This window comes from Otolemur garnettii, unplaced genomic scaffold (assembly GCF_000181295.1).
Source record: "Otolemur garnettii isolate 467f Iridium unplaced genomic scaffold, OtoGar3 scaffold00019, whole genome shotgun sequence".
NCBI lineage: Eukaryota > Metazoa > Chordata > Mammalia > Primates > Galagidae > Otolemur > Otolemur garnettii.
Genome location: NW_003852414.1, coordinates 4658463 through 4683906, shown reverse-complemented (window position 1 = coordinate 4683906; position 25444 = coordinate 4658463). Strand labels below are relative to the sequence as shown.

Genomic DNA, 25444 nt, shown 5'->3' with positions numbered 1-25444 from the left:
AAAAACAATCAAATTTTCATGTGCTGACCACTAGCAATGTCAATAAAAGGCTTAAATGTCATCGGAATGTAGGAAGACAAAGCAGAACTCATCAGTGAACTGGAGGGTCGAAAAGTTCTCAGTTAAACACGTGCATTTGTTAAAATAGGCTAGACAAAGTGCAGAGTCACAGCTAACGGCCTAGTTAAAGAATGCAACCCACAGGGGGCAGGCATTAGAAAATGCTTTAAAATCGCTGGCTCAGGTCTGGTCCTTTCTGCATGTGTGATCTCGTAAGAATGTATGAGTCTATGCACATGCACAGACTTATCCCTAGTCCAGAGAAGGCCGCCTCATGTCCAGTAGGAAATCATGGTAAAATCTGACTTTTGACTTCCTAATGTTTAACATTCTGCGTAGAATCCGTAACAGTAACTATCTATGCATTTTTATTTAATCATAACTGTGTACATGAATGCTTTTATGGGGTACAATGTGCTGGTTTGATATACAATGTGGAAAGCTTGCATCAAATTTGTTAATCTAACCATCACCTCACTTATTGAGTGCTGGTAAAATAATCTATGTATTTTTAAATCAAGATAATCTATGTATTTTTAAATCAAAAAGTTCAGCCTGCTAGAGGGCGCAATACAAATGCACTATCTTTTTTCTCTTTAAATATCACACCTTAAAATTAACATGATGACACAGGGATGCATTACCATGAAGCTGAAAAATAACAAGATTTCTGAGCAATAGAAGATTGTACAACTGACATTAGGATGCGTCATATGTATAGCAATGTCATTGACAAGAAGAAACGGTACCCAGACTGAGATTACAGTTACTTAGTTAACTGTACAACTTCTCTGTAACACTGGAGATTCCTCTAAGCTTTTACATGTTAATTTTAAATTTTCAAAAAGCTATGGAAACAAGCTCACTCAAACCATTAGCAAGAAAAGAACTTACAGCGAAGCTTTTTGGGATCCTTCTGGTCCTTTTCTTTATCATGCTTTTCTATTCCTGGTGAATCTGGTATCTCCTCTTCGGCTGCTTCATCAGGTTCTACTGTCTAGTGGTTAGAGATTTCCCAAACATGTTACTCCCAATACCACGTTAGATAAAATAGCACCATTCTCACAGCAGCCAGTAATTAACTCTTCCGAACGATTTTAAGAAACCAGTTTGTATACAGTATGTATGATTCAGGCATTTGCTACATCTTTTAAAATATCTTTTCCTCCTCGGCTGGGATTAAATTTGATTTCCAACAAAAAGAAATCACTGCTGAAAATTCACAGGATGACAGATTTGCAGTGAGGATAGGTGACCTTGCCTCACTGTAATCAACTGCGTCGTCAGTGACACCAGTAAGAGTGAAACGGTCAGGCTGCAATCAGTGGTGGGAAACAGGGTGCAGTTACGCCCTGTGACAAGGGAACCAACCACTCGTGGTGCGAGGGCAGTATTGTACTAAACAACAGCACGACACTTACACGCCAGACTCACAGGTGCTGGGAACTGAAAGAAATCCTCAAGCTCATCGATAGCCTGAGCAAGGTCCCCGTTACACATTAAAAAACTGAACTGAGTCCTCAAAGCTAAAAACGTCGTTTCTTCCTTCACAGAGTCTTCACTCCACCTGGAATTCATTTCTGTACGTGATGTTAAAGGCGGGTTCTGGTCTCTCCTTGGACTTCCAGCTGTACCAGCATCATTTACTGAGAAGCTCAGTCCTCCTCCGCTGTGCTCTGTCTGCCGTAAACTGCCCATAGGTATTTGGATCTTTCTTGGCTCCTTGTCCTGTTACACAGTCTGTCTGTCTACCCTTGCATGGAAACCACACTATATCGATCACTATGCATTTATAAAGTCTTGACATTGACAGAGTAAGCCCTTCTAAGTCCTTTCACCTTCTTATTCAGAGGTGTCTTAGGTATTCTCAGCCCTCTCTGTATATGAATGTTATATGAGTTTGTCCAGTCCCATCAGAGAAACTCCTGAAATTTCCAGTGGGATTCAAAATCTCACGTCAATTTACAAATCATTTGGAAGGAAACTGTATGTCACATCCCTGAGTCCATCAACCCATGAATGGGAGTTACTTCTCTACTCAGGCTTCCTTCCAGGTCTCCCAACAGTGTCTAATCTTCCCTGCAGAGTTCCTGCCCATCTCTTGCTACATTTAGTTCAGTGCATCTTTTTGACACTTTAGAAACAGTATCTATTTTTAAATTTCACAATCAATAATATGATTGTGTTTCTTCTTTGGCTTATTCCCTGATCCTATAGACCTCAATTAAAAACCTAAACAGAATAAAAAAGAACAAAACACTTTCTTTGCAAAGCTCCCCTGAGGAAGCTCCGTGTAAACAGTGTTTTTACAGTATGTTGTACACCCTAGTACGTAACACACAGCACATTTCTGTTATCAACTGTTCAGTCATCTGTCTTCGGTAATCTTTGCCGATAACCTCCACACAGAGAGGCTCAGTGTCTGCACGCTGCCACATCCCCAGTGCATAAGGCACTCGTGGGTAACTGAATGCATGCATACCTGCTTCCAAGAGATAGTGAACAGATTACTGGGACCAGACCTTCTGAAAGCCTACATTGGCTAGAATGCAAGGTACATCTGAGAAAACAGATTGGGCCTAGGTTGTTGAATTTTAATGGGAGTCACAGAAGGTTCTGAGCAGCAGAAGATTATAAAATTGACATTAGGATGTTTCATAAAGCAATGGCATTAAGAATGGATCGGTAGGAGATGAGATTAAATAAGGAAAACTCTTCAGAAGGTTACTCTTCCTCTGGTATAAAGATTAAAGGCCTGTGCACGGTCTGGGGAATAAATGGAAAAGAAGGAACAGGATTCAGAAACATCACGTACAGTATCATAAGCCACAAGGGAAGAATTTATATAGCCTCATAACTGATTTGCTAGAAGAGGTAAAGTTCCTTTCTGTTTCTCATAAGTATTTTATCTTTTGTTTCTGCCACTGATATGATATGATCCTCGGTGAGGAGCCGCGTCCTCATACGGGGAGTGGTGAGAACCCAGCATAAAGAGGTGAAGCCCCAGCTGCTTACTGCTGCCCTAACGTGGTTGCAAGACATAAACCTGAGACCCTTCTGGTGGTTACTACATAAATAAGAAATTTACCAGAATCACCGGTACTGAATACCCTTGTGATGGGGTGGAGGAAAACAAGAGAAATGCCACTAGGAAAGAAGAAGTGCCACTGACAGGACCACAAGCAGAGGGGTCCATCTGTGGCCTGTGGATTATTGAGGCTTGTTTTGCTTATGAAAACAATTCATGAACAATTTTCAGGTGAAAATTATGAGCTGACCTGTTCTTTCGCTCATGAGCTTTCATGAGTTTTTATGTATTTAACGTGTGGCTCAAGACACATCTTACTTTCCCAACATGCAGCAGGGTGGAAGCAGGTTGGACACCCCCACCACAGTTTTGCCTAGGACCTCTTCCAATAAATCCACTCACTGAATGAGTACTAGGTACTCACTGTACTAGGCACTTCTGCCCCATTCTTTCTGACCAATGCCTGATGTGGACATTATTTCAATCCCCTGGCAAGAAACATTATATAACTGGGAATGTTAAACCACTTGTCAGGCCTTAGGAATTCTAAATTGACCACTGTCTTTCCCATTTCCGTTATGTATAGAACCTCTTATAAGGTGACCTCCCAAGGCAGTGTAACTTGTACTGGTCAACACACAAGAGGTGGTCAAGAGAAGGAACCAGGCCTGCTGTGCTGACACGTCCAAGTGGGGACACGTCTGCTCTATGGACATCAGGTCAACTTAAGGAAGTGGTTGATGTGGGGATGTGGTCATCTATGGAGGCTCTACTGTATCTTTTCACATATAAACTGGAATCCGGATAGTCAAAAAGCAATTAGAAAACAACAACAAAAAAACAGCTCTGAGGTAAAAACTTTTACCGACGTTAAACACATACCTGATTACTGATAGTATTACTGAGAACTTTAAACCAATCATTAATGACAGTGTCATTATCGGACTGAATTAGCAGCTCTGTTCCTTGACGAGTTTTCAGCTTTAGAGAAAAAGGGGGAGAAAAAATATAGTTTGCGCTTGCAACAAAATAAATAAATACATTTAATTCAAAGTTTATAAAACCACCAGCACAGTAGGTGCCATATATTATATTACAAGAGATGAACAGCTAAAGTGCTACCTAGCCATGGAAAACCTTTTATTTTAGTATAAATTAATACTGGGTAAGTCATTCTATGAAACACAAAGTTGTTTCTCATAGCAATTCTCAATAAAAAGCTAATAATTTAAGATTCCAAACTCCATCACATAAAATGCCATGAAACTTAATGAATCATTTAAAAATCAGTTCAAACATCAAAGCTGCATATTTTAAATTAGAATTGAAATATAATGGTTTTTTTTTTCTTTTGGGTAGAGACAGAGTCTCACTTTGTCACCCTCAGTAGAGTGCCGTGGCATCACAGCAACCTCCAACTCCTGGGCTTGGGTGATTCCCTTGCCTCAGCCTCCTGAGTAGCTGGGACTACAGGGACCTGCCACAACACCCAGCTATTTTTTTGTTGCAATTTGGCCAGGGCGGGGTTTGAACCCACCACCCTCAGTATATGCGGCTGGCGCCCTGCCCACTGAGCCACAGGCGCTGCAGTATAGTTGGGTTTTTACACCAGCTTTTTCTTCTTAAATTATGATACAATCTGACTTAACCACAAATTTTGCCTTAACTAGTCACAATGAAAAACTATTTCCCAAAGGAACTCAAAAACACAATGCACAATTATTGCAATTAAGTATGTGAATTATAGTTACAAAAAAATGTATTACCTCAAATACATTCTTTTTGCTGGATTTATCCTTTGAAGCCATCTCAATCGTTGCCCCCTTGAGGTCCACTGTGAACTCTGGTTTGGACTGATTACTCCCAAACTTCATTTTGGAAAAAGGAAAAAACCTTTATGTGATATTTAAGCATTATGTGTGTATTCACAGAAAATTAAGACCAATCTTATACTATTAACAATAAATCAAGTAAGAATTATCTTAAAGTCTTTGTCTCTTTTTCTATTATAAAATAAAAATTTCTACTTTTAAACTGAAAAATGTCTAGAAGATATAAATAGACAGTTCATGAAAAACAAGATAAAATGGCTCAACTTTTGTGGTGATGCCACGCTGAAATCTTTGGGCGGGGAAATAAATCCAAATTCATGCTGGTGAAGCTATGGACCAATAGGCCCTCATATGCAAATGGGAACAAATCCTAGACAGGGGAACTTGGTAAGTTTATTTTAAATTAAACAAACACGTGTATACTTTGGGTTATCAGTCCTGGTAGAATTTCTTCCAGACTGTATATGACTATGTAAAGCAGGCATCCTCAAACTGCGGCACGCCTAGGACACTTATCTGGCCCACTAGGTGTTTTTGCCACTGCTGCCTGCCCTGCTTAGCAGCCAACTCGTCCCAGGGCCCACAGTCCGGTCCTCCAACAGTCTGAGGGACAGTGAACTGGTCCTCTGTTTAAAAAGTTTGAGGACCCCTGTTAAAGTGACATATTCAAAAAAGCTGGACAATATTCTTATATGGGTATAAGAAGCATCAGGCAGATTACCAAAGGCATTTTCCACCTAATAAACACTCTATAAATCTGATTTTGTACTTTTTTTTTTTGCAGTTTTTGGCCGGGATTGGGTTTGAACCCACCAACTCCGGCATATGGGGCCGGCACTCTACTCCTTTGAGCCACAGGCGCCACTCTGATTTTGTACTTTCAAAAGTTATTTCCTTACTGACTAGTCATGTTGTTAACAATTAAAAATAACTTGTGAAGACAGAAAACGTTCTTTTATTCAGCCTTTCTTAGAAATCATACCTACAGCCAAATGCAAGTCTCAGCAACCTAAAGAGGAACTACGAAAACAGGTGTGGACTGAGAAGAAAATAACTATCATGTTTCATTAACTAGATAAGGAAAAGGTTAGCAAATAGCAGAAAATGCATGTTAAATATATACTTACTTTGTATCTTACCATCATTAACTCAAATTTCTGTTTAGTTTGCTAACCAAGAATAGAAAATACTATTCCTATGGTATTGAAAAGTTTGGAAGTTTTAAATCTCAGGGCTGCTGAATTATAATCTAAAGGTCAAAAAGATCTGTTATAAATATTTCCTATATTTGATAAAGGAAATTTTGTTTGCTAAATTATTTTCAAGTCAAATTGTCTTTGTCATTAGAAATAGATCTCAGGCTCGGTGCCTGTGGCTCAAATGGCTAGGGCGCCAGCCACATACACACCTAAGGTGGCGGGTTTGAATCCAGCCTGGGCGGCCAAACAATGATGGCTGCAACCAAAAAGTGGCCGAGTGTTGTGGCGGGCGCCTGTGGTCCCAGCTACTTGAGAGGCTGAGGCAGGAGACTCGCTTGAACCCAGGAGTTGGAAGTTGCTGTGAGCTGTGATACCACAACACTCTACCCAGGGGGACAGCTTGAGGCTCTGTCTCAAAAAAAAAAAAAAAAAGAAATGGATCTCACCCCCAAGCCTGTGGGGATGACTCACTATAATGTCAGAAAGTCTGCTAAGAAGCTTCACATTTAAGAAAGAGTTTGCCTTAACTGTTTCCTTTTAGTTCATCTTTTAAGCTAGCAGCATGAACTTAAATAACGTACTTGTTACAACAAAACAAAACTTACGAGTTATAGGGAATTTGTTAGTGGGATCAAAGCAAAATTTAAGTTATTTATATGGAATTTATTAGTGGGATCATAATAAAGATTACAATAAAAATTTTCACTGTATTCTACAAAGTCACTGCCTTAAGTATCTTCTGTCATTCAAAAGGCAAATTAACCACAAAGTTCCATGATGGGTATAACCTCCTGAGCAGAAATGATGTATCTCAAAAGTCATAACACCTGAACATACATTTAACAAACGAAATGACAAAAATCAATTATTTGATTTGTTGTCATTGTATGTGATATAGATGGTTAGCTATAAAAAAATAAATAAACCAAGTAAGATATAGTAACTAAATATAAACATGACATGATTGCTTAAAAAAAAAAAAAAGCAGCAACCAATACAGTTGGCAAATTTTTATTGTTTATTTTTTCTTAAATGTTAGCCTCACCTTTCTAAAATCACACCCCCACCCCCGACCACCACCACCAACATATTCATGGCAAAGAAAACATAATTATTGTGCCAAGGGGCATGCAACAAGAACACATACAGTGACGGCTGAAACGGCATCAGACTTTACATATGTGACAGCAGGCCGGCGACGGACAGAGTTTTTCCAAGAAGAAAGCAGCGAAAGCAAGAGCTCAGAGACTGAGCCCTGGTGGCAGAAGGACTTGATGGAAAAGGGAAGAAAATGAGGATGTCATCACAATGCGTAATGGCACGAGGACACATAGAAGCACAGTGGGTCAGACAGACAAACACCACCCTGCATGTACAGGACTCGGGCAAAGCTAACTTCAAATGTTTCTGCAAAGGCCCTGGAATTTAACTCAGAACACTTCCTAACTTGGTTATTACATAAATTTGTGTTTTATTTTTAAGATGAATGCTTTACACAATTTATTTTAAACAGACTGGTCTTAGGCTATAGTCCAAGACTTGTAATTGAGGAGTCACATCCGGCCCTTGGCCATCTTGCTCAGAAATCTGTGGTCTTCCTCCTGGCGACCTATTGGACAAAGTCATCTCTTATCTCATCCCAAGATATCTCTTGGTCGTAGTAGCCGTACCACCTACCTAGCCTGCCATCCCCTTCCTGTAGAACACTGGTTCTTCCTCTAGGACACAGACAATTTATCCTCCAGGGGATGTTTAAAAGTATCTGGGGACATTTTTAGTTGTCATAACTAGAGATGGGGTATTAGTCATCTGCTAAAAACCCTACCGTGGTGAGCTCCACACCACAAAGCATGTGTAAATGAAGTCTGAATAACTACCAAGATTTGTGGGGTGATTTTTAAAATACTCAGGGAATATGAGGAATGACAACAGAGCATATACCCAGCCTGCCCCGTCAGGATGTAACTACCCACCTGCCTGTCTTCCCACCACCATGTAAGACAGTTATTGCTAACCCCTTAAGCTTAACACAATGCCCAGAATGTAGCACGCTTTCATGTCTGTTGAACAAACATACAGACATACATTTCTGAGGTGAAATGAAGTGAGAAAAAAAAAGTAATATTAGCGAAAAACCCAGTGGGTAACTAGTCCTTTCCAGAAAACAACTGGAAGATAGCTATCCTACAGGAGAAAGGAAGGCTTACTAGACTTCTGCTAATGTAGCATTTATATACAATTTATCTTATGAAGCAGAATTGCACTGCATACAGAATGTGTGCATTTCAAAATAAAAAATATCCATTATCTACTCCCCCCACCAAAAAAAGAAAGAAAGAAAAATCCAAAGCATGAATGATTAAAAACAAAAATAGAACTTCGAATACTGTGGGTGACTTTGCTCAACGTTCCATTCACAGAATACACACCCTGGAGTGTCAGATTTGAACCTACTATTTCTTAAGCAGATCCCTTAGGTGTCTGTACCATGCATGAATCTAATTATAACAGAACTACTATATGTATTTCTCCTATAATGTGGCCCCTGGACATAAAATACCCCAACTCTACTGAAGGAAAAGCTATCCCTTCCAACACCAAAAGACAGCGGCTTCTACAGCAGCTTCCTACGGAATTCTCCAGAGCAGTTTTCATTATAAGTGGTTTTTAGTTATTTGGCTTGTATCTTTGCCTCAGAATCTCATCCCCAGGTAAGATGTGATTCCACAGTACAAACAATAAATTTTATCTATAGCAGCTCTAGATGGTGACTGCTCAGAGAAACAAAGCTAGAATTATTCCAAATCCGCTTAAACGATACTTAATTCCAGAGTTAAGGAGAATCTTGTGTATTTCACCAAATTCTGATATTAATAATGTCTATGCCAAAATACACTGCATATACTTTTTATTTTAAATGCATACTCACTCTTCAAATAATCTTACTTAGTTTTACTTAGGCCACTTAAATTAGTTTTCATTCCCTTAGTTAGTAGAAAGGGAGAAAATCAAGGCAGTCTAAGGCTTTAAAATTAGCCACAAAATAAATATTAAGAATTGGCTGTATGGTGTCCATAGCTCAGTGAGTAGGGCACCAGCCACAGACATGGAGGCTGGCAGGTTCAAGCCTGGCCCAGGCCTGCTAAACAACAATGACAACTGCAACCAAAAATAGTCTGGTGCTGTGGTGGGTGCATGTAGTCCCAGCTACTTGGGAGGCTGAGACAAGAGAATCACTTAAGCCCAAGAGTTTGAGGTTGCTGTGAGCTGTGATGCCACAGCACTCTACCGAGGGCAGCATAGTGAGACTCTGTCTCAAAAAAAAAAAAAAAAAAAAAAAAAAGAATTGGCTGTATAACCAAGCATTTTACTGTATCCTAAAAGTGTTTAGTTTTGTTGTGTTTTTTTTTAATTTGGAGACAAGGTCTTGCTTTGTCACCCAGGTTGGAGTGCATTGGGATGACCATAGCTCACTGCAGTCTCAAACTACTAAGTAACAATCCCGCCTTAGCTTCCAGAGTAGGGGGGACTAACAGTGGTGCTCCTCTACACCCAGTCAATTTTTTTCATTTTGTTTTTAGAGATGGGATCTCCGTCCATTATCCAGGCTGCTCTTGAACTCCTGGCCTCAAGCGATCCTCCTACTTCAACCCCCTAAAGTGTTGGAATTACAGATGTGAGCCAGCACACCTGGCCTGCTAAGTCTTTATGAAGACCATAAAACACAGTGTGGCTGTGTTTTATTTAACTACGCCTACCTGTAGTACTAATAATATAACAATATAACAGAATGTCACTTAAAGGCAAGAACTCAAATTAGTGAGTCCCTAAAATAAAATATTCATTAAGAACTCAGTCAGTGCACAACTGGTTAGCTCAATGAACTTTAAACATGTTTCTTCTACTGCCAGCTGGCAACACAGTCGCACGACTGTAGCTGACAAGCAGAAAGAAGAACACACATCCTTGTCAGTATTGGTTTTAATGATGAGCTCCGAATGCAACCATCCTATACTAATGATTAAGTGCTGGGGTAGGGGAAGTACCCTTTATCATCTTTAACTTTAAAAGGAAGTTTTCATTTTCTTTAAGTCACCTACAACCTGCTGTCTACACAGCCCTTGGTTTAACCCTCCCCTCTATCCCTGCTTCATCTGTACATGCCTCAGCCTTCAAGCTTTAAGCACCAGTAATTATCAGATAAGCCACCACCACCCAGCTGCCTTCAGATACTTTATTGTTACTTACTAATCTCTAACTGCTTCTCTATCCCTTTTCTTTCCTCAATTTCAAGTAAAGCTGAGCTCTAAGTAGGAAGGAAGACATAATTACACAGTCCTCTAGCAATGTATTAACACAGATGAAAAAGTACCACACGCTTTACCTCTGGGAGAAAAGGAGAAAGATGTAATTATCAATCTACTCTACTGTAAGTCAAGCCTAAATTTCAACATTTTATCATGAAAGCGTATCACAAGTCAAAGAGGGGGCAAATTAAAGGATTAATAAAGCAAAACAGGAGCAACGTTCTAGAATGTTCACATTCGTGCTCAATTCCCATGGGTGCTCTAGGTTCCCTCTCAGAGTAGCTGAGGACTAACGTGTTCTGTGGGGCTCACAGTTCTTAACAGTGACTCATGGCTGCCTTATAAATGTGGGTGGCTATAATTGGCTTCGATGTTATAAATGCATTTCTTTCATCAAACCTAAGATCCACAGGTTCTGTGTCAATTTTAAAGAAACTCAGTAATTGTAAAAAAAAAAAAAAATTGGTTAAGGTAGAATATGAAGTAGACCGAGTATATTTAGAATAAATTCTCTTTAAATTTTAGTTAAAAGCATTAACAATTATCAAAAATTTTTTTACAAATATCTAGAATATGAACGCGGGAGCCAAGAGGCCACACAAAGTTCTACCATTTAAGAACTATAAGAATGGCAGTTCAAATCTACTAAGTAGCTGCAAGACCCTGAGCGAGTCCCCTAACTGCTCCATGTCTCCTTCTGTCATCTACGGACAGGGGTGGGGGAGGAAAAAAGCAGCAGCTGTCCCACACATGCATAACCTGCACTTAAGAACCGTGCCCAGCGCATTCCAAACATGCAAACGCATTAGTTACCCCATGCTACAAATGATCATTTTTAGTATTTGTGTTACACACATCTGGGAAGCAATAAAAGCAAGCACTTGAATATACACAAAGCTTCAAAATCTCACAAGTAATGGTGACATTTGTTTTTCTTCTAAAAGCTGGCTGCCCTAACCCATAACATCAACATGTGAGTCACTGACTAGTATATCTAAAAGTCAGATCAAATTCAAAGTGGGGCTTGCAACATTATTGCTTATTTTCTAACTAAATATCAGAAATAGTACTCACAAACACAGAACAGCTTTAACATCTGGAAAATGAACCCAGATATGTATTTTTCTATAATGCCCAAGTAATAAGCACACCTTTCAATTCAATGGATAAAATAGAATCTGTTCATTTTAGTACAAATAGACTGTTTTAATTAGTCCTCTCTTATGAGCCAAAAATGCATCTCTAAGAAAATTTTGTTTATTCTTATTTACACACTACAGCTGTAAATACAAGCACTTTGAAAATTACTTCCTGAAATGCAGGTACAATGCCATCCACATTTAAATCCACGTAATTTAAATGTACAAATTCTCCAGAGAGACGAAATAAATACTCACCCAACTCGTGCTACTTCCTTGGGTTTTGGTAAAAAGTAAAGATGAACCGTGCAGCACTGCCCAGGAAGACAGCCAGTTCTTTCTGTAATTACAAAGATGCCCAATTAAAGCTCTACTATACAGGTTTTCCAATCAAATTTTAAAAATTAGCTGTTATCAATGTTATCTACACTTATAGTGATTATTGACATTCTAATTGTTTTTATTGGGGGATATGATTCAACAGAACTTGTATTTTATGGTTCCAACCTGATCAAGAAGGCCTCCAAAATAAAAGGAGTTAATCAGAGATATAAGTTATCAGAATTATGAATGATATACCTAATAACGCTCACGTGGAAATAACCCAGTGCACGATCATGAGGACACTATTTCATTTTAAAGTCACATCAATGGAACACTCTATTTGGCAAGAGTTCTTATTCAGAGTTAAAAATTAGGCAAACACACTTACCTCACTTAATTCTTTATTATATTTTTTGGTTATCTCCCTTCCCTTAACAGGCCTGCACCAGACAGGCAGTAGATACTAGGTACATTCGATAGATTACATTCTTTTTTTTTTTTTGAGACAGAGTCTCACTTTGTCGCCATCAGTAGAGTGCTATGGTATCACAGCTCACAGCAACCTCCAACTCTTGGGCTTAAGCAATTCTCTTGCCTCAGCCTCTCAAGCAGCTGAGACAACAGGCACCCGCCACAACACCTGGCTATTTTTTTTATTGTACTTGTCATTGTTGTTTAGTAGGCCAGGGCTGGGTTCTAACCCACCAGCCCTGGTGTATGTGGCCAGCACCCTAACCACAGAGCTACGGGTGCCAAGCCCAGATCACATTATGATTGGCCACTGAGGTCACTAAAATAAGGCTTTAAAAAGAATTACCTAAATTATGAAAGCATCATATATTCAGTATGTAAAAATTCTGAATATAGAAATGTGTAAAGGAAAAAGATTCCTATTTCTTCTCCTTCAATCCACACTCCAGAAGTAACCAATGTTAAGAGTTTGGTATGCTTTGGAGCTTTTAAGGAAACCATTCACTTGTTTATTTTCCTATCTCTAAATACACAGCACATCAAATATGCTATTATCAGTGTTCCCATTGGGAACTTTGAAACTGATTAATGCTTTAAAGAATCTTGGCCAGATTCTATTCAACTTCTCCCTTTATGTTTAATTTTATACTTGAGATTTTTTCCTTAAGTGCTTCTTTCCCATTGGAGTTGCAAATTATTTGAAGACGGAAAACAGATTTCATTTATTTTTGTATCTACCTCAGCCCTAACAAAGTACTTTTCAAACAGCAGGCATAGGATCAGTGTTTGCAAATAGGAAAATAAATTAAAATTACCTTATAAAGGAATTCAGTTGCCAAAAAGCTAAAATGAATGTCAAATCTCTCCACTGCAGGAATTAATCAAGACTCTCCTTACAACCCAACATATGGCCTATTTTGTGAAAACTTAACAGGCACTCAAAAGGAGATTTATGTTCTGTTTTCAGAATGTAGAATTTAATACCTATCCATCCTTGCTTTATTGATCGTTACTTTTCACATCTACTTGAACTTCATGGGATAGAGAACTGACATAAAGTTAACTCCTACTAAGTTTCTATTTTTCCATTTATTTTCCATAGCCTTTGTGTATGGTTGTTAATGGTACTTTTATTCGGTGAATGGGTCTGCCCAATGATTAGATCTTCATTGTGAATGTATCCACAATGCCTTACCATTCTAAAGTACCAACGCTTAAGGTGCTTAAAATGGCCCTGTTGCTCTGTCTACTGTTACGATTCCTCATTCCTGTTTTGAATTTTATAAACTTTTTAAAAAAATCCTTCTGATTCACTTCTAGGTATTTCTTTTGCATACAATATTTACTTGGGTTTTACTTTATGCTTCAGACCGAGTACCTTTTCTTTTAATAAAAACCATTTACATTTATTGATATCAATATTATACATATATTTGGTACTTATTCTATCATCATTTTGTTATATTATTTTACTATTTGGGTTTATGTGACTCTCTTGGGATATCTTGAAAGTTTTTATTTTTTAATTTATTTTATACTTTTAGCCTTCTAATTTCTTTAGATAAACATCTATTGACTCCCTACCATGAAAAAATGCTTAAATTAGTATATTTCTACCTTAACTTTCTAATCTTAATTTTCAAAATAAAAAAAACCTGTAGAACTAGTAAATAGATGAGAACAAATATTGAGTATTTGAATACTGAAATAATGATCACTGCCTGAAGAATTTGTCACATTTTTTGCTTTATAGAACCCAATTTTCTTCCTGAAAAAAATGACTGATGGATGCTATGATTATTCAGACGTAACTATTTGGCAGACTGACACTATCTTAAAAATAAATGAGATAAGCCTGTCACTTCAAAGAAAATAAAGTGAATATAAAAAATTAAAGCTTGCAATAACAGGAATGAGTCTCAAGGACATTATGCTAAACAAAATAAACCAGTCACAAAATCATTCAAAAATTATATCGTTTCACTCCTACCAGGTATCTAAAGTAGTCAGAATCACAGAAACAGAAAGTACAAAGATGGTTACCCAGGGCTAGGGGATGACGGAACTGAGGATGTGTTTAGTGGATACAGTTGAGTTGCAAGACAAGAAAGTTCCAGAGGTCTGTTGCACCGACAATGTGAATACACTTAATACTACTGAGCCACGCAGTTAAAAATGGTTCAAGTGGCAAACAATATTATGTTTTTTTAACACTTTTTTTTTTTTGGTTATAGTTTTTGGCTGGTTTGAACCCGCCACCTCTGGTATATGGGGCCGGCGCCCTACTTCTTGAGCCACAGGCACTGCCCTTTAACATATTTTTTAAAAAAATAAAACTTTCGGCTCGGCGCCTATAGCTCAACCAGCTAAGGCGCCAGCCACGTACACCTAAGGTGGCGGGTTCGAATCCCCAGCCCGGACCCGCCAAACAACAATGACGACTGCAACCAAAAAATACCCTGGCGTTGTGGCGGGCGCCTGTGGTCCCAGCTACTCGGGAGGCGGAGGCAGGAGACTCGCTTGAGCCCAGGAGTTGGAGGTTGCTGTGAGCTATAGTGCCACGGCACTCTACCCAGGGGGACAGCTTGAGGCTCTGTCTCAAAAAAAAAAATAAAATAAAATAAAACTTTCAGAAAGAAAAGTAATACTTTGGAAAACTTGGCATCTGCTACTACTGTGAGTCAGACAATTTACCAATACTTAATGACTTCTCTGATACTGCAGATGTGTGTGTCTTTGATGTTATAAAATACACAAGTATTTGAAAAGGGAGCAAAGTTAGCGAGCCAGTCTTTTCCAAATGACCTGTAAGATACTATAAAACTAAGCATGGGTAAAGATTCATTTGAGTGTAACACAGGCCAGTGTCTTTTAATGTAACTGAGTACGAGCAGTTCACGGACGGTTTACACTGCAACTAACCTTTAACAAACTACCACTTGTAGACAGCCGAAAAATGTGTACAATTACCTGAGAAGGCTATTAGAACAGTCCTCCCTTTTCCAACTGTAGCTGCCTGTGGGAGGATTCTTTTTCATATAATTCAATGAAAATATTATGTCAAAACAGACTGACCACAAGCAGACATGAGAATTCAGCTGTCTTCCAGTAAATCAAATACTAAAGATCGGCAAAAATATAAAACAATACCTCCCTTTTCACAGTAACTGTCTGTCTTAAAAATATATATATAGGGCTTTTTCTTCATAAAAACATCATTCTTGTTAATTTGCAATAGCTGTTTTTAAAAGAATATTCTTAAAATGTCTCGGTTTTAATTTCTCATAGTATTTATGCATATAGCTTATATAGACAAAAGTTCTTTCGAATACACAGTAACTTTCAAGAGTTTAAAGGGGTCATCAGACCAAAAACTTTGACAACCACTAATATACAAGAAATTAAAAGACTGTTTTGCTCAGTTTTATATAAATAAATTTAAAGATGATGAAATGGATGGTTTTCTTAGGAAAACATAAATGAAAAAAAAGTATTCCAAAAGAAGTAGAAACAGTGGGCGGCACCTGTGGCTCAAGGAGAAGGATGCCAGTCTCATACACTGGAGGTGGCAGGTTCAAACCTGGCCCCAGCCAAAAACTGCAAAATAAATAAAACAGAAGCAGAACTAGTAAAAGACCAAATTATCACAGTAAAAACCACAAGAAAAACAAAGAAAATGTTTTTATTTAGTGCTATCTGCACTACATATGCCCAGAATGGAGGAAGAAAAAAATAAAGACCCAATTCACAAGTGAATTCCACCCAGCAACAGTTTAAGCTGGGGTTTTTTAAGTTTTTCTTTTTTTTAAATATTTTTCTTAATAGCAGACTTTACAAACATAAAAGAGTTAGTAACTTATCATAACCCATTACTCTTCCTGGGAAAATAAGGGGGAGAAAAAGGAAAGCTTTATAAATAGTGATTGAGAAGGAGGTATGTGCAGTTGGATCAGGGAACACATAGAAATTCTTACGGATTTTTTTTTTTTTTGGAGACAGAGCCTCAAGCCGTCACCCTGGGTAGAGTGCTAGGCATCACAGCTCACAGCAACCTCCAACTCCTGGGATTCTCTTGCTTCAGCCTCCCAAGTAGCTGGGACTACAGGCGCCCACCACAATGCCCAGCTATTTTTTGGTTGCAGCCGTCATTGTTGTTTGGCGGGCCCAGGCTGGATTCAAACCCACCACCTCAGGTGTATGTGGCTGGCGCCTTAGCTGCTTGAGCCACAGGTGCTGAGCCAATTCTTAAGGATTTTAAAAGTTTTAAATGAAAAATTTCCAAATGCCAAGATCTGTTCAATTTAAGCAAAACTTTAAAAATCAACTACATGTAAAATTATAACTCATCAACAACAACTTAATGTTGATAACTATAGTTATTAACTATAATGCTGTTAACTATAAAATCATGGCATTTTAGGAGTTTTTAAAAGCTGGAGGAAATGCAAGTTTCCTTAGTGAGAATAAATCTCCTTAATTCATCAGAAGGTACAAAACATTAACCAAAATATCCAGCAATCTAAGAGAAAAACAGGCAAAGGTATAAACAAAAAAAGTTTATATAACTGTACCCTACCTAACAAGGAAGGCAAAAATACCATTTTCACTCTAATCTCTATTGGCAAAGATCAAAGAATTTGACAACATATTAAACTGACAGAAGGTATAGAAAAACGCACCATCAAAGGCAGGCACTGATGCACTATCTTGAGCACAATCTGAATGCTATCTCATGACCTTGCACGTGGCCTCGACATTCCACAGGGATATTTACAGACTTGCAAAATGAACTGTGCAAGGTGCTAAGTGAATATGATTTGTAACAGCAAAACTGTAAATATCGTAAATGCCAACCATGCACAACTATGCGGCAACTTAAAACAACGTGGCAGCTCTCCGTACAGTGAAATGGAACTATCTCCAAGATCAACTGTGAAAATACTGTGTTTACAAAACGAATCCCTACACACACACACACACACACACACACACACACACACACACATCCTATCATTTTATCTCTGGAGGAAAGCACTGAACTCATGGGACTTAACACTGGTTGCTCTGGGGAGGGAAAGTGAACTGCCTTCTCACTCAACACTTAGTGTCACTTTGTTTTTTATCATGTATATTTACTGCTCACTCTGAAAAATAGTATCAAGAGAAAGCTAATGGTTTCTCAGAATCTTCTGCCTCTGAATTTAGTATTACCTCTGAATTTAATATTACTTAGGAAATACTGTCAAGACAAAAGAAAGTTTTCATAAAGTTCATAACAATCTTACATAAATTCATGAGAAATGACTAGAAATTAATTGTTCCTGCTACAATATATAATTTTCAATTTATTTCAATCAGATGAATCACATAAGAACATTAATAATTTGTGTACTTACCGAACCTTCTTCCCATTTTCAGTAATTTTTGTTACATTTAATAATCCATATTTTTCTTGACCCTGTGGAACAAAGTAAGACTGTTTTATACATCACTGATATAGACAATGAGGTCCGAGTTTGTACATATGAATGAACCCAAGTGGTCTGGTACTCTAAAAATTAGCTTGAAAGAAAAGATTAGTCAGTATGTAACATGCTTAGTTCTAGAATACTTAAAGAATATTATTTTTTTAATATTCTTCTGGAGTAATTTTCAGTAATTTTATACTTCTCCTTAAGGAACAGCAGCCATTAGGTGCTCTGCTATCTATTTCCTTAGATGAACAAGTCACACTGGAAAAATGATTCATGTTCTCCCATTCAAAGAAAGTGATACCACATTGTAATACGAAATATTAATATTATAAAAAAGGGAATGTTAGCTTTGCTGTTACTTTGCAACTCTGCATTACGAAGATTATTCAATGTACTAACACACTTCGTCAAAATATAAAAATAACTACATAGGACAAAGCTGTTGACTGTGCATATTTAATAAATTACTCCTAAGTATCGCGTACTGTGCAAAGAACTAACTTTAATGTGGCATAAAGAGAATTCAGTGGGCGCTTCATTACGCGTATGATCCGATGATGAGTGGGTCTCCAGGCCAACTGTATTTATTCACCAACTGATGTCAAAAATAGTGACACGTGCTTTATCATCAAACCCAATGAAGGCAGAGGCCACTGTACTCAGGTTAATGTTATTTTAAAATTCTTCCAGATAGAACTAAAGAAGCACTTTTTCAGTGCTTTAGCTTTCCACATTCAAATATAATCAAAAATGAGCTGGTACCTGCAGTAATCATCAAGATTAGTAAGTACCACATGTACATGGGATGACAGTTGATTTTAATTCAGCCGAAACACACACAGACACAGACACAGACACACACGAGAAAATACTCCCACAATCCAGGATTTATTTCTGACAGATTCCTCGGCTGTGTCTTCTCGATATATTTCAGTCAGAAAATACAAATCCTTTCCTTGTAAGAGATAAACACGTACCTGGTCTGATAAAACTCACATCTACAGACAAAACAAACTGTTTTGCCAATTTACATTTTTGGTATTTGAGGAATTTAGAAAATAGCCCATATGAAGTTTTATGGTAATTTTTTCGAAAAATATCCCTTAGATCTTCTTAGATATGCAAATTTGATACTTTTCATAAGAAGTCTGTTGCCTGTGAGCAAAAATGTCATTAACACAATTTTAAGCCCCCCCCCCTTTTTTCTTTTTCTTACAGACATGGTGAGGGCTGACTTTCAACAGATCACAGGGAGGGAGCTACACAATATGTTAAATAAGAACATTCCCAATTCCCCCTCCCCATCGAAAATAGAAAAATCTTTCAGTGATATGAGAACTAAGTAATCACATTAATTAAATAGCTGAGCACTGGTTATGTGAGCTAGGGAGCACAGGAACTGGAAGGGAAGAGAGGTGAGAATTAAGGCTATAAAAAATGCCAAAGTGCTATCATTATGTAAAAAAAACAGAGGCAGGAAGGAAATGCAGAATCAAAACAGGAAGAAAAATGGCCAGAAGAGCAGCAGTGACAGACAGCCTAAGGATGAGGAAGAGAAACACATGAGAGACACCCTGCACCGCACAGGTGCACGCGCAGTTCAAGGAAAGGATCCAAAACTTTCACCAAATTCTCACAGGGATCAAGACTCAAGTTCTAATGCTGTATCGACTACTCTAAATTCAACATAAAATGAGAACATCTGCCATATCCAAAATGCACAAAAACAAAAGAATTACCATACAACGTGAGAAGAGAAAGCCGTCCCTAACTAGCCTGGGGGAGAAAGAAGGGAGTCAGAGCCAGCGTCCTGAACAGGCTGACCCCTGCGCTAAGTAATAGGGGTCAGTCAGATGGAAACGGCAGGAGGTGAAATGAACAGTAGAGGCAGAGAGGCTGGGAGAGCCCTGAAGGCCCTCAGAGTATTGGGGGAGGTGAAGAAGGGGCAAGAAATGAGATGGTAGAAAGCAGCATGGACTGGGACAGAGCAGCCCAGTGGGACCACCTAGAACACCGCTCTCCTGATTCCCACAGAAGATACCAAAGGCCTGAACTAGGGCAGTGACAGGGACAGGAAGAGGGGGACAAAACTGACAGGGACTGGCTGTCAGGGTGGGAGGGAAGATCCGGGGAAAACGGCCAAGCTTGAGCAACGAGGGGGAAGGTGCTGTCTCAGCTTCAGGGTCACCTTTTGAGAGATGTTCTCCTGGACCACTGCTAAGTGGGGGCTCCTGCCCTGAATCCTGCCCTTACTCACGACTGCCTCACTTTGTTTCTCCCACTGTACTGCAGTGCAGCATGGATGTTCGTGTTCCCTAAAATTCCTGTGTAGAAACTAATCCCCAATGTGACGATACTGGAGGTGGGGCCTTGAATGGGAACAGTAATCTCGAAGATGTACCCCTTGTCCATCTGCCATGGGAAGGACAGAGTGAGAAGGTTCCATCTGTGAACCTCGCCACACACCAGGGCTGCCAGTCCCTGCACTTTCAACTAACTTCCCAGCCTCCAGAACTATGAGAAATAAATGATTTCTGTTGCTTAAAAGCCACTCCATTGGCTTGGTGCCTGTGGCTCAAGCGGCTAAGGCGCCAGCCACATACACCTAAGGTGGAGGGTTCGAATCCCTAGCCTGGACCCGCCAACAATAATGGCTGCAACCAAAAAATGGCCAGGCGTTGTGGCGGGCGCCTGTAGTCCCAGCTACTTGGGAGGCTGAGGCAGGAGACTCGCTTGAGCCCAGGAGTTGGAGGTTGGTGTGAGCGTGATGCCATGGCACTCTACCCAGGGGGGATAGCTTGAGGCTCCGTCTCCAAAAAAAAAAAAAAAAAAAAAAAAAGGCCACTCCATTTATGATACTTCTGTGATAGCAGCCCAAATGGGCCAAGATACATTTAATACAAAGTGAAATTATATATTTTATTTATTTACTGTCTACTCCATTAGGCTGTAAGTTGGGACCACATGTGTTACATTACATCCACCAACACACAACCAGTGCTTTGGTACTGCACAAACGTGTAGTTAGCATTTAATACGTATTTGTCAAAGTAATTTACCAACAAACCAACAGGTGCTAAAGAAATATAAAAAAAGATCTACAAAGAAAAAATAAAGCTTTAAATCTTAAACACCAATGTTTTTGAATTTGATATAAAAGTGATAAATAGGGAGATGAAAAATCTGATAATACAGGTTTGGATACACAGGTGAGACTTTGGGAAAACATTTAGACAGATCTTTATTTCATACTATTAGGTGTGCTTTCTTAATGCAATATGACACAAAATCAAACAATGTTTCTCTGTTGCTTACTAAGATAACTTCACAAAAATTTCCTAAGTTCCACAAAATATACCCTAAATCATATATGAATATTTGCCTAAATATATCTGATATTCCAAGGAAACTTTATATTAAAAATAAGCAGAAACACTTTCACAGGGACTAACAAATTGTTAAATTTTGACCAAAAGTATTATAATGTTTTTCTATCTTAATAAAGACAAGGAAACAAAGTCTCAATTCTTTTAAATAAATAATCTAGAAAAAATTTTCACAGGTTGATAATGACTTTGCGGGCTCCAGAATTTCTAATCAATGTTGCATTCATAGTAAAAGAGGCGTTTTTCAATTTTGTCTAACAATTATTGTGTGCCAAAAGCAATACAGTCCATCAAAATCCTCATCTTCAGTTAATCATGCTATAATCATGTAATAATAAAGATTCTTTTTATGCAGAGTAAGTAAACTGGCACAGTGATTCATAAAGTGTTGAAGAAGAACTATGTGGCAAAACATCCGGACAGATAAATCCAGGGAGGCAGGATGCAGGCTGGGGGTTACCAGGGCGAGGGCGGGGCGGGGGGGAATGGGGAGTGACGCTGAATGGGTTTCCTCTCTGCGGGAGGAAAATGTTCTGTAAGCAGGTAGAGGTGAAAGCTGAACACACTGTGAATATACTAAATGCCACCAAATTTACACTTAAAAGTGGCTAATGATTAATTTTATGTTATGTAATTATATCCCAATTTTAAAAAAGTTTAAGAGCTAGTATTACAAAAATCAAATTGAACATTCATGTTTTTAAAAAGGGCTGGCCTCAGCACCTGTAGCTCAGCGGCTAGGGCACTGGCCACATACACCAGAGGTGGTGGGTTCAAATCCAGCCGGGGCCTGCCAAACAACAATGACAACTATAACCAAAAGATAAAAATAGCCGGGTGTTGTGGTGGGTGCCTGTAGTCCCAGCTACTTGGGAGACTGAGGCAAGAGAATCGCTTGAGCCCAAGAGTTTGAGGTTGCTGTGAGTTGTGATACCACAGCACTCTAACCAGGGCGACACAGTGAGACTCTGTTTCATACACACACACAAAAAAAAGGCTTATAGTGATGCTCAATAAAAAGGCAAGGCTGTCCACTAATATTTTCTTTGATATTTATAAAAGAAAGTATTTAAATGTTTTTCTTAAATTATTAATGCTTTTTAATACCATAATTAGAAATATGAGACTTGATTTGGTCAAGTTTCCAAATTATGTATTTTAAGATTTTACTCAGTGTTCAGTAATGGGGAATTTTAAAATGCATATGTATTCTCACTGGCACAAATAAAGACGAGCTTCTTAGATCAGCCCACAGTTTAATCCATAAGATTTTTTTAAATGTGTATATCGCCTACTTCATAAGAGATTTTAGGGGACTATGAAAAATAACAATAACTCATTTGAAAATTAAAATGAAACATGAGAAAAATTAACATACTTAAGATGCGTATCAGGGAATGGAATGGCAAATCTAGCTTAATCAGCAGAGATTGTCAAGGTGACATGAGCTATCTAACACTGGTGATGATGCCACTGTTACTTCTCAATCTGCAGCTTACTCTTCCTCCCCACTTAGACTTTATACTGACCAGTTTTTAACTCACAAAGAAAGAGGGGGAGAAATATCTCCTTGTAGTTAGTAACTGGAGGAGAGTGGGAAAGAGAAGGGCAGATTAGAAACTGGGCAGGTGTACTCATTCAGCAAATGTTTACTGAGCAGCCACTACACAGCGCTGCAGGAGGGACGGGTAACTCTGCTCCTGCTCTAAGGAGGCTGCTGTTTACTAGGGAAGACAGATGTTGATACAGTGGGAGGTTCCGGCAAGAAGTAACAAGAGTTACTCTATTTTTAAGTAATCAAACAATATGTCATTAAATACTATGAAGAATATTGAAGGAAAACACCCAATCTAGAGGACTGGAATACAATTCTCTGAGAAAGCGAAGTTTGAACTAAGTTTCAATGGATAAACAGAGACACGAAGAGAAATAAGGACCCTGGGCTGAAGAGCTGGCTCCTCTGAGGAATGAAGGAACGGCAGTACAGCAGAGGAGCAGGAGCATGAACAGAAGTGCAGGACACAGGCAGTGAGCGGTGAGGCTGGGGAAGCAGCGAGACCCAAGCACGCCACCCTGCAGGCCTCATGAAGAAGTGCGCACTTCAGTCTGAAAGGAGAGACTCCACTGAAGGGGAACAGCATGACCAGCAACGCACAGGCAAGGCTGAGAGTGAGCATTAACACAGAAGTCCAGTTCAACCTCCTCCAAGTTAAGACAGCGTCTGAAGGTTTTCCAATTTTAGGGGAACTTACGGTAAAGTTCCACTATCTCCAGTATTCACCTGGCACAGACTGGACAATGTATTTTACAGCACAGAACAAGAAAGTGTCCGTGCTCAGTAAGAAGGGCAGGGCTTCTTACCTTTGGGCTGCCGGCCTGAGAAGGAAGGGCAAAGTATAATTTGATAGCTCTGTGCGGGGATTTTAAAATTTACTTTTATAGAAACAAATAGAAATTGAACACTTAAAGATATGGTATGTAATTTAATTAGTCATGTAAGATACCAAATTTTGCACATATGGGGCTTTTAAAATCAATACAACCTGATTCTGACGTTAGACTTATTTTAATTGTGTTTTTTTTTTAAAGAAAAGCCAACAAAACTTAATAGAAGCACAAGAACTATTAAAACATTAAATTTAGAGAAAATTAATTTACTGAAATTGATTGAAATAATTGGACTATATTATACAATATGCTTCTATCATACTAACTGTATCTTGGTTCTGTGGTGAACAGGGAGAAGACTCATTTTCAGGAAAGCAGGGTTTTGAGGCAGGTGGAGATTCCTACAAGAAATAAGTAATGAAAAAAGTTACTCTATTTTACATAATCATTTATTTCTGCCTCTACTCACAGTCAGAGAGCTTAAAAAGGGAGACTAAGACAATTTTTTTCCTTGCTGTTTTCTTTCTATATTCAGCTCTAAAACTGATATGGTACTGATTTGAAAACCACAGATGTTACATAAAGTTTATAAAATACAGCACATTTTATAGCAATTACAGTTTAAGTAACACATACAAAATAACTCCAAAGAAATGAGGCATGTTGCCTTAAAATCATGAAGTGATCTCACTTTGAATTAACTGTATTTAAAATAATTACAACCTAAACACTTATAGATAAATATATTATAGTCACGAAACTAACTTGCTCTTGGTATCCCAGGATTAGGGAAGGAAGAGTCACAAAAGTAACTTGGCAACTGCTGAATGAAACTTTTAGTCAACAGCTATATGAGAAATTAAATTACACTGCTATTAATATTTAAGGTAATTATAGCTAAGTTTCTAATGATTAGTATTTTTAAGCAAGGTTATTAAAATGCAAGGGAGAAACCTAGGACATAACTCACCAGGAAAAAAAGTTTTAACGTTTAAATCTTTAAGAATATCATTAGAACAAGCAAGTAACATAGGTTTTAAGCTGCCCGCTTTGTCAATATTAAAACATTCTATATGATTTCTGCTACACCTGTTGATAGTACTATTCACGGAGGATAAGACTGAAAAATATTTTTTGGTAGCAACAGTCTACCTCTATATAAATTTTCTTTAGTCCCCTTGATGCTCTGAGTAATTTCAGGAAAAAAGCATTAGAAAAATCATAAGCCATTACCTGTTATTAATTTTTCTATCTAACTAAAAAATTCCTGTGAACAGTCATTTCTGTATCTACAGCATTTTAGTTTTCTACCCTTATGATACTGCAGAAGGTACTGTCAGCAAACCTGGGAATTTATTTTAAGTAACAATGCAAAAATCATTAACTCAATATTTATTCAACTGGGGAAAAAAGTCTTTAGGTTTTCATTGTATACAACTTGTGAACACAGAAACTAGGTAGCAAAGGTTACAGGAAAAACCTTGAAGAGAGAGACTAACAAATCAAACACTAAAAATTCTCTATAGGCCGGGCATGGTGGCTCATGCCTGTAATCCCAGTGCTTTGGGAGGCTGAGGCAGGCAGATGGCCTGAGCTCACGAGTTCGAGACCAGCCTGAGCTATAGCAATACCCTATCGCTTAAAAACAAACAAACAAAAAAAACAGTGGGCACTGTGGCAGCCGCCTATAGTCCCAGCTACTCAAGGCAAGAGAATCGCGTGAGCCCAACAGTATGAGTTTGCTGTGAGCTGTGATGACATAGCACTCTACCAGGGGTGGCAAACTGAGACTCTGCCTCAAAGGAAAAAAAAAATCCACAAAAAGAAATCACCAAA

General features: G+C 38.5%; 1 protein-coding gene across 2 annotated transcripts in view; it reads right to left on the bottom strand.

The window, feature by feature from the left end:
- Nucleotides 1-25444, bottom strand: part of ARHGAP12 (Rho GTPase activating protein 12) — a 124261-nt gene that overhangs the window by 7900 nt on the left and 90917 nt on the right. For both annotated transcript variants that reach the window (XM_012803364.2, XM_023511400.1), the window contains 6 exons: nucleotides 23935-24009; nucleotides 17757-17818; nucleotides 11824-11905; nucleotides 4855-4956; nucleotides 3971-4069; nucleotides 955-1057 (listed from right to left, as the gene is read on the bottom strand). In XM_012803364.2, coding sequence (XP_012658818.1) covers nucleotides 955-1057; nucleotides 3971-4069; nucleotides 4855-4956; nucleotides 11824-11905; nucleotides 17757-17818; nucleotides 23935-24009 — 523 coding nt within the window. The remainder of the gene's footprint in view (nucleotides 1-954; nucleotides 1058-3970; nucleotides 4070-4854; nucleotides 4957-11823; nucleotides 11906-17756; nucleotides 17819-23934; nucleotides 24010-25444) is intronic.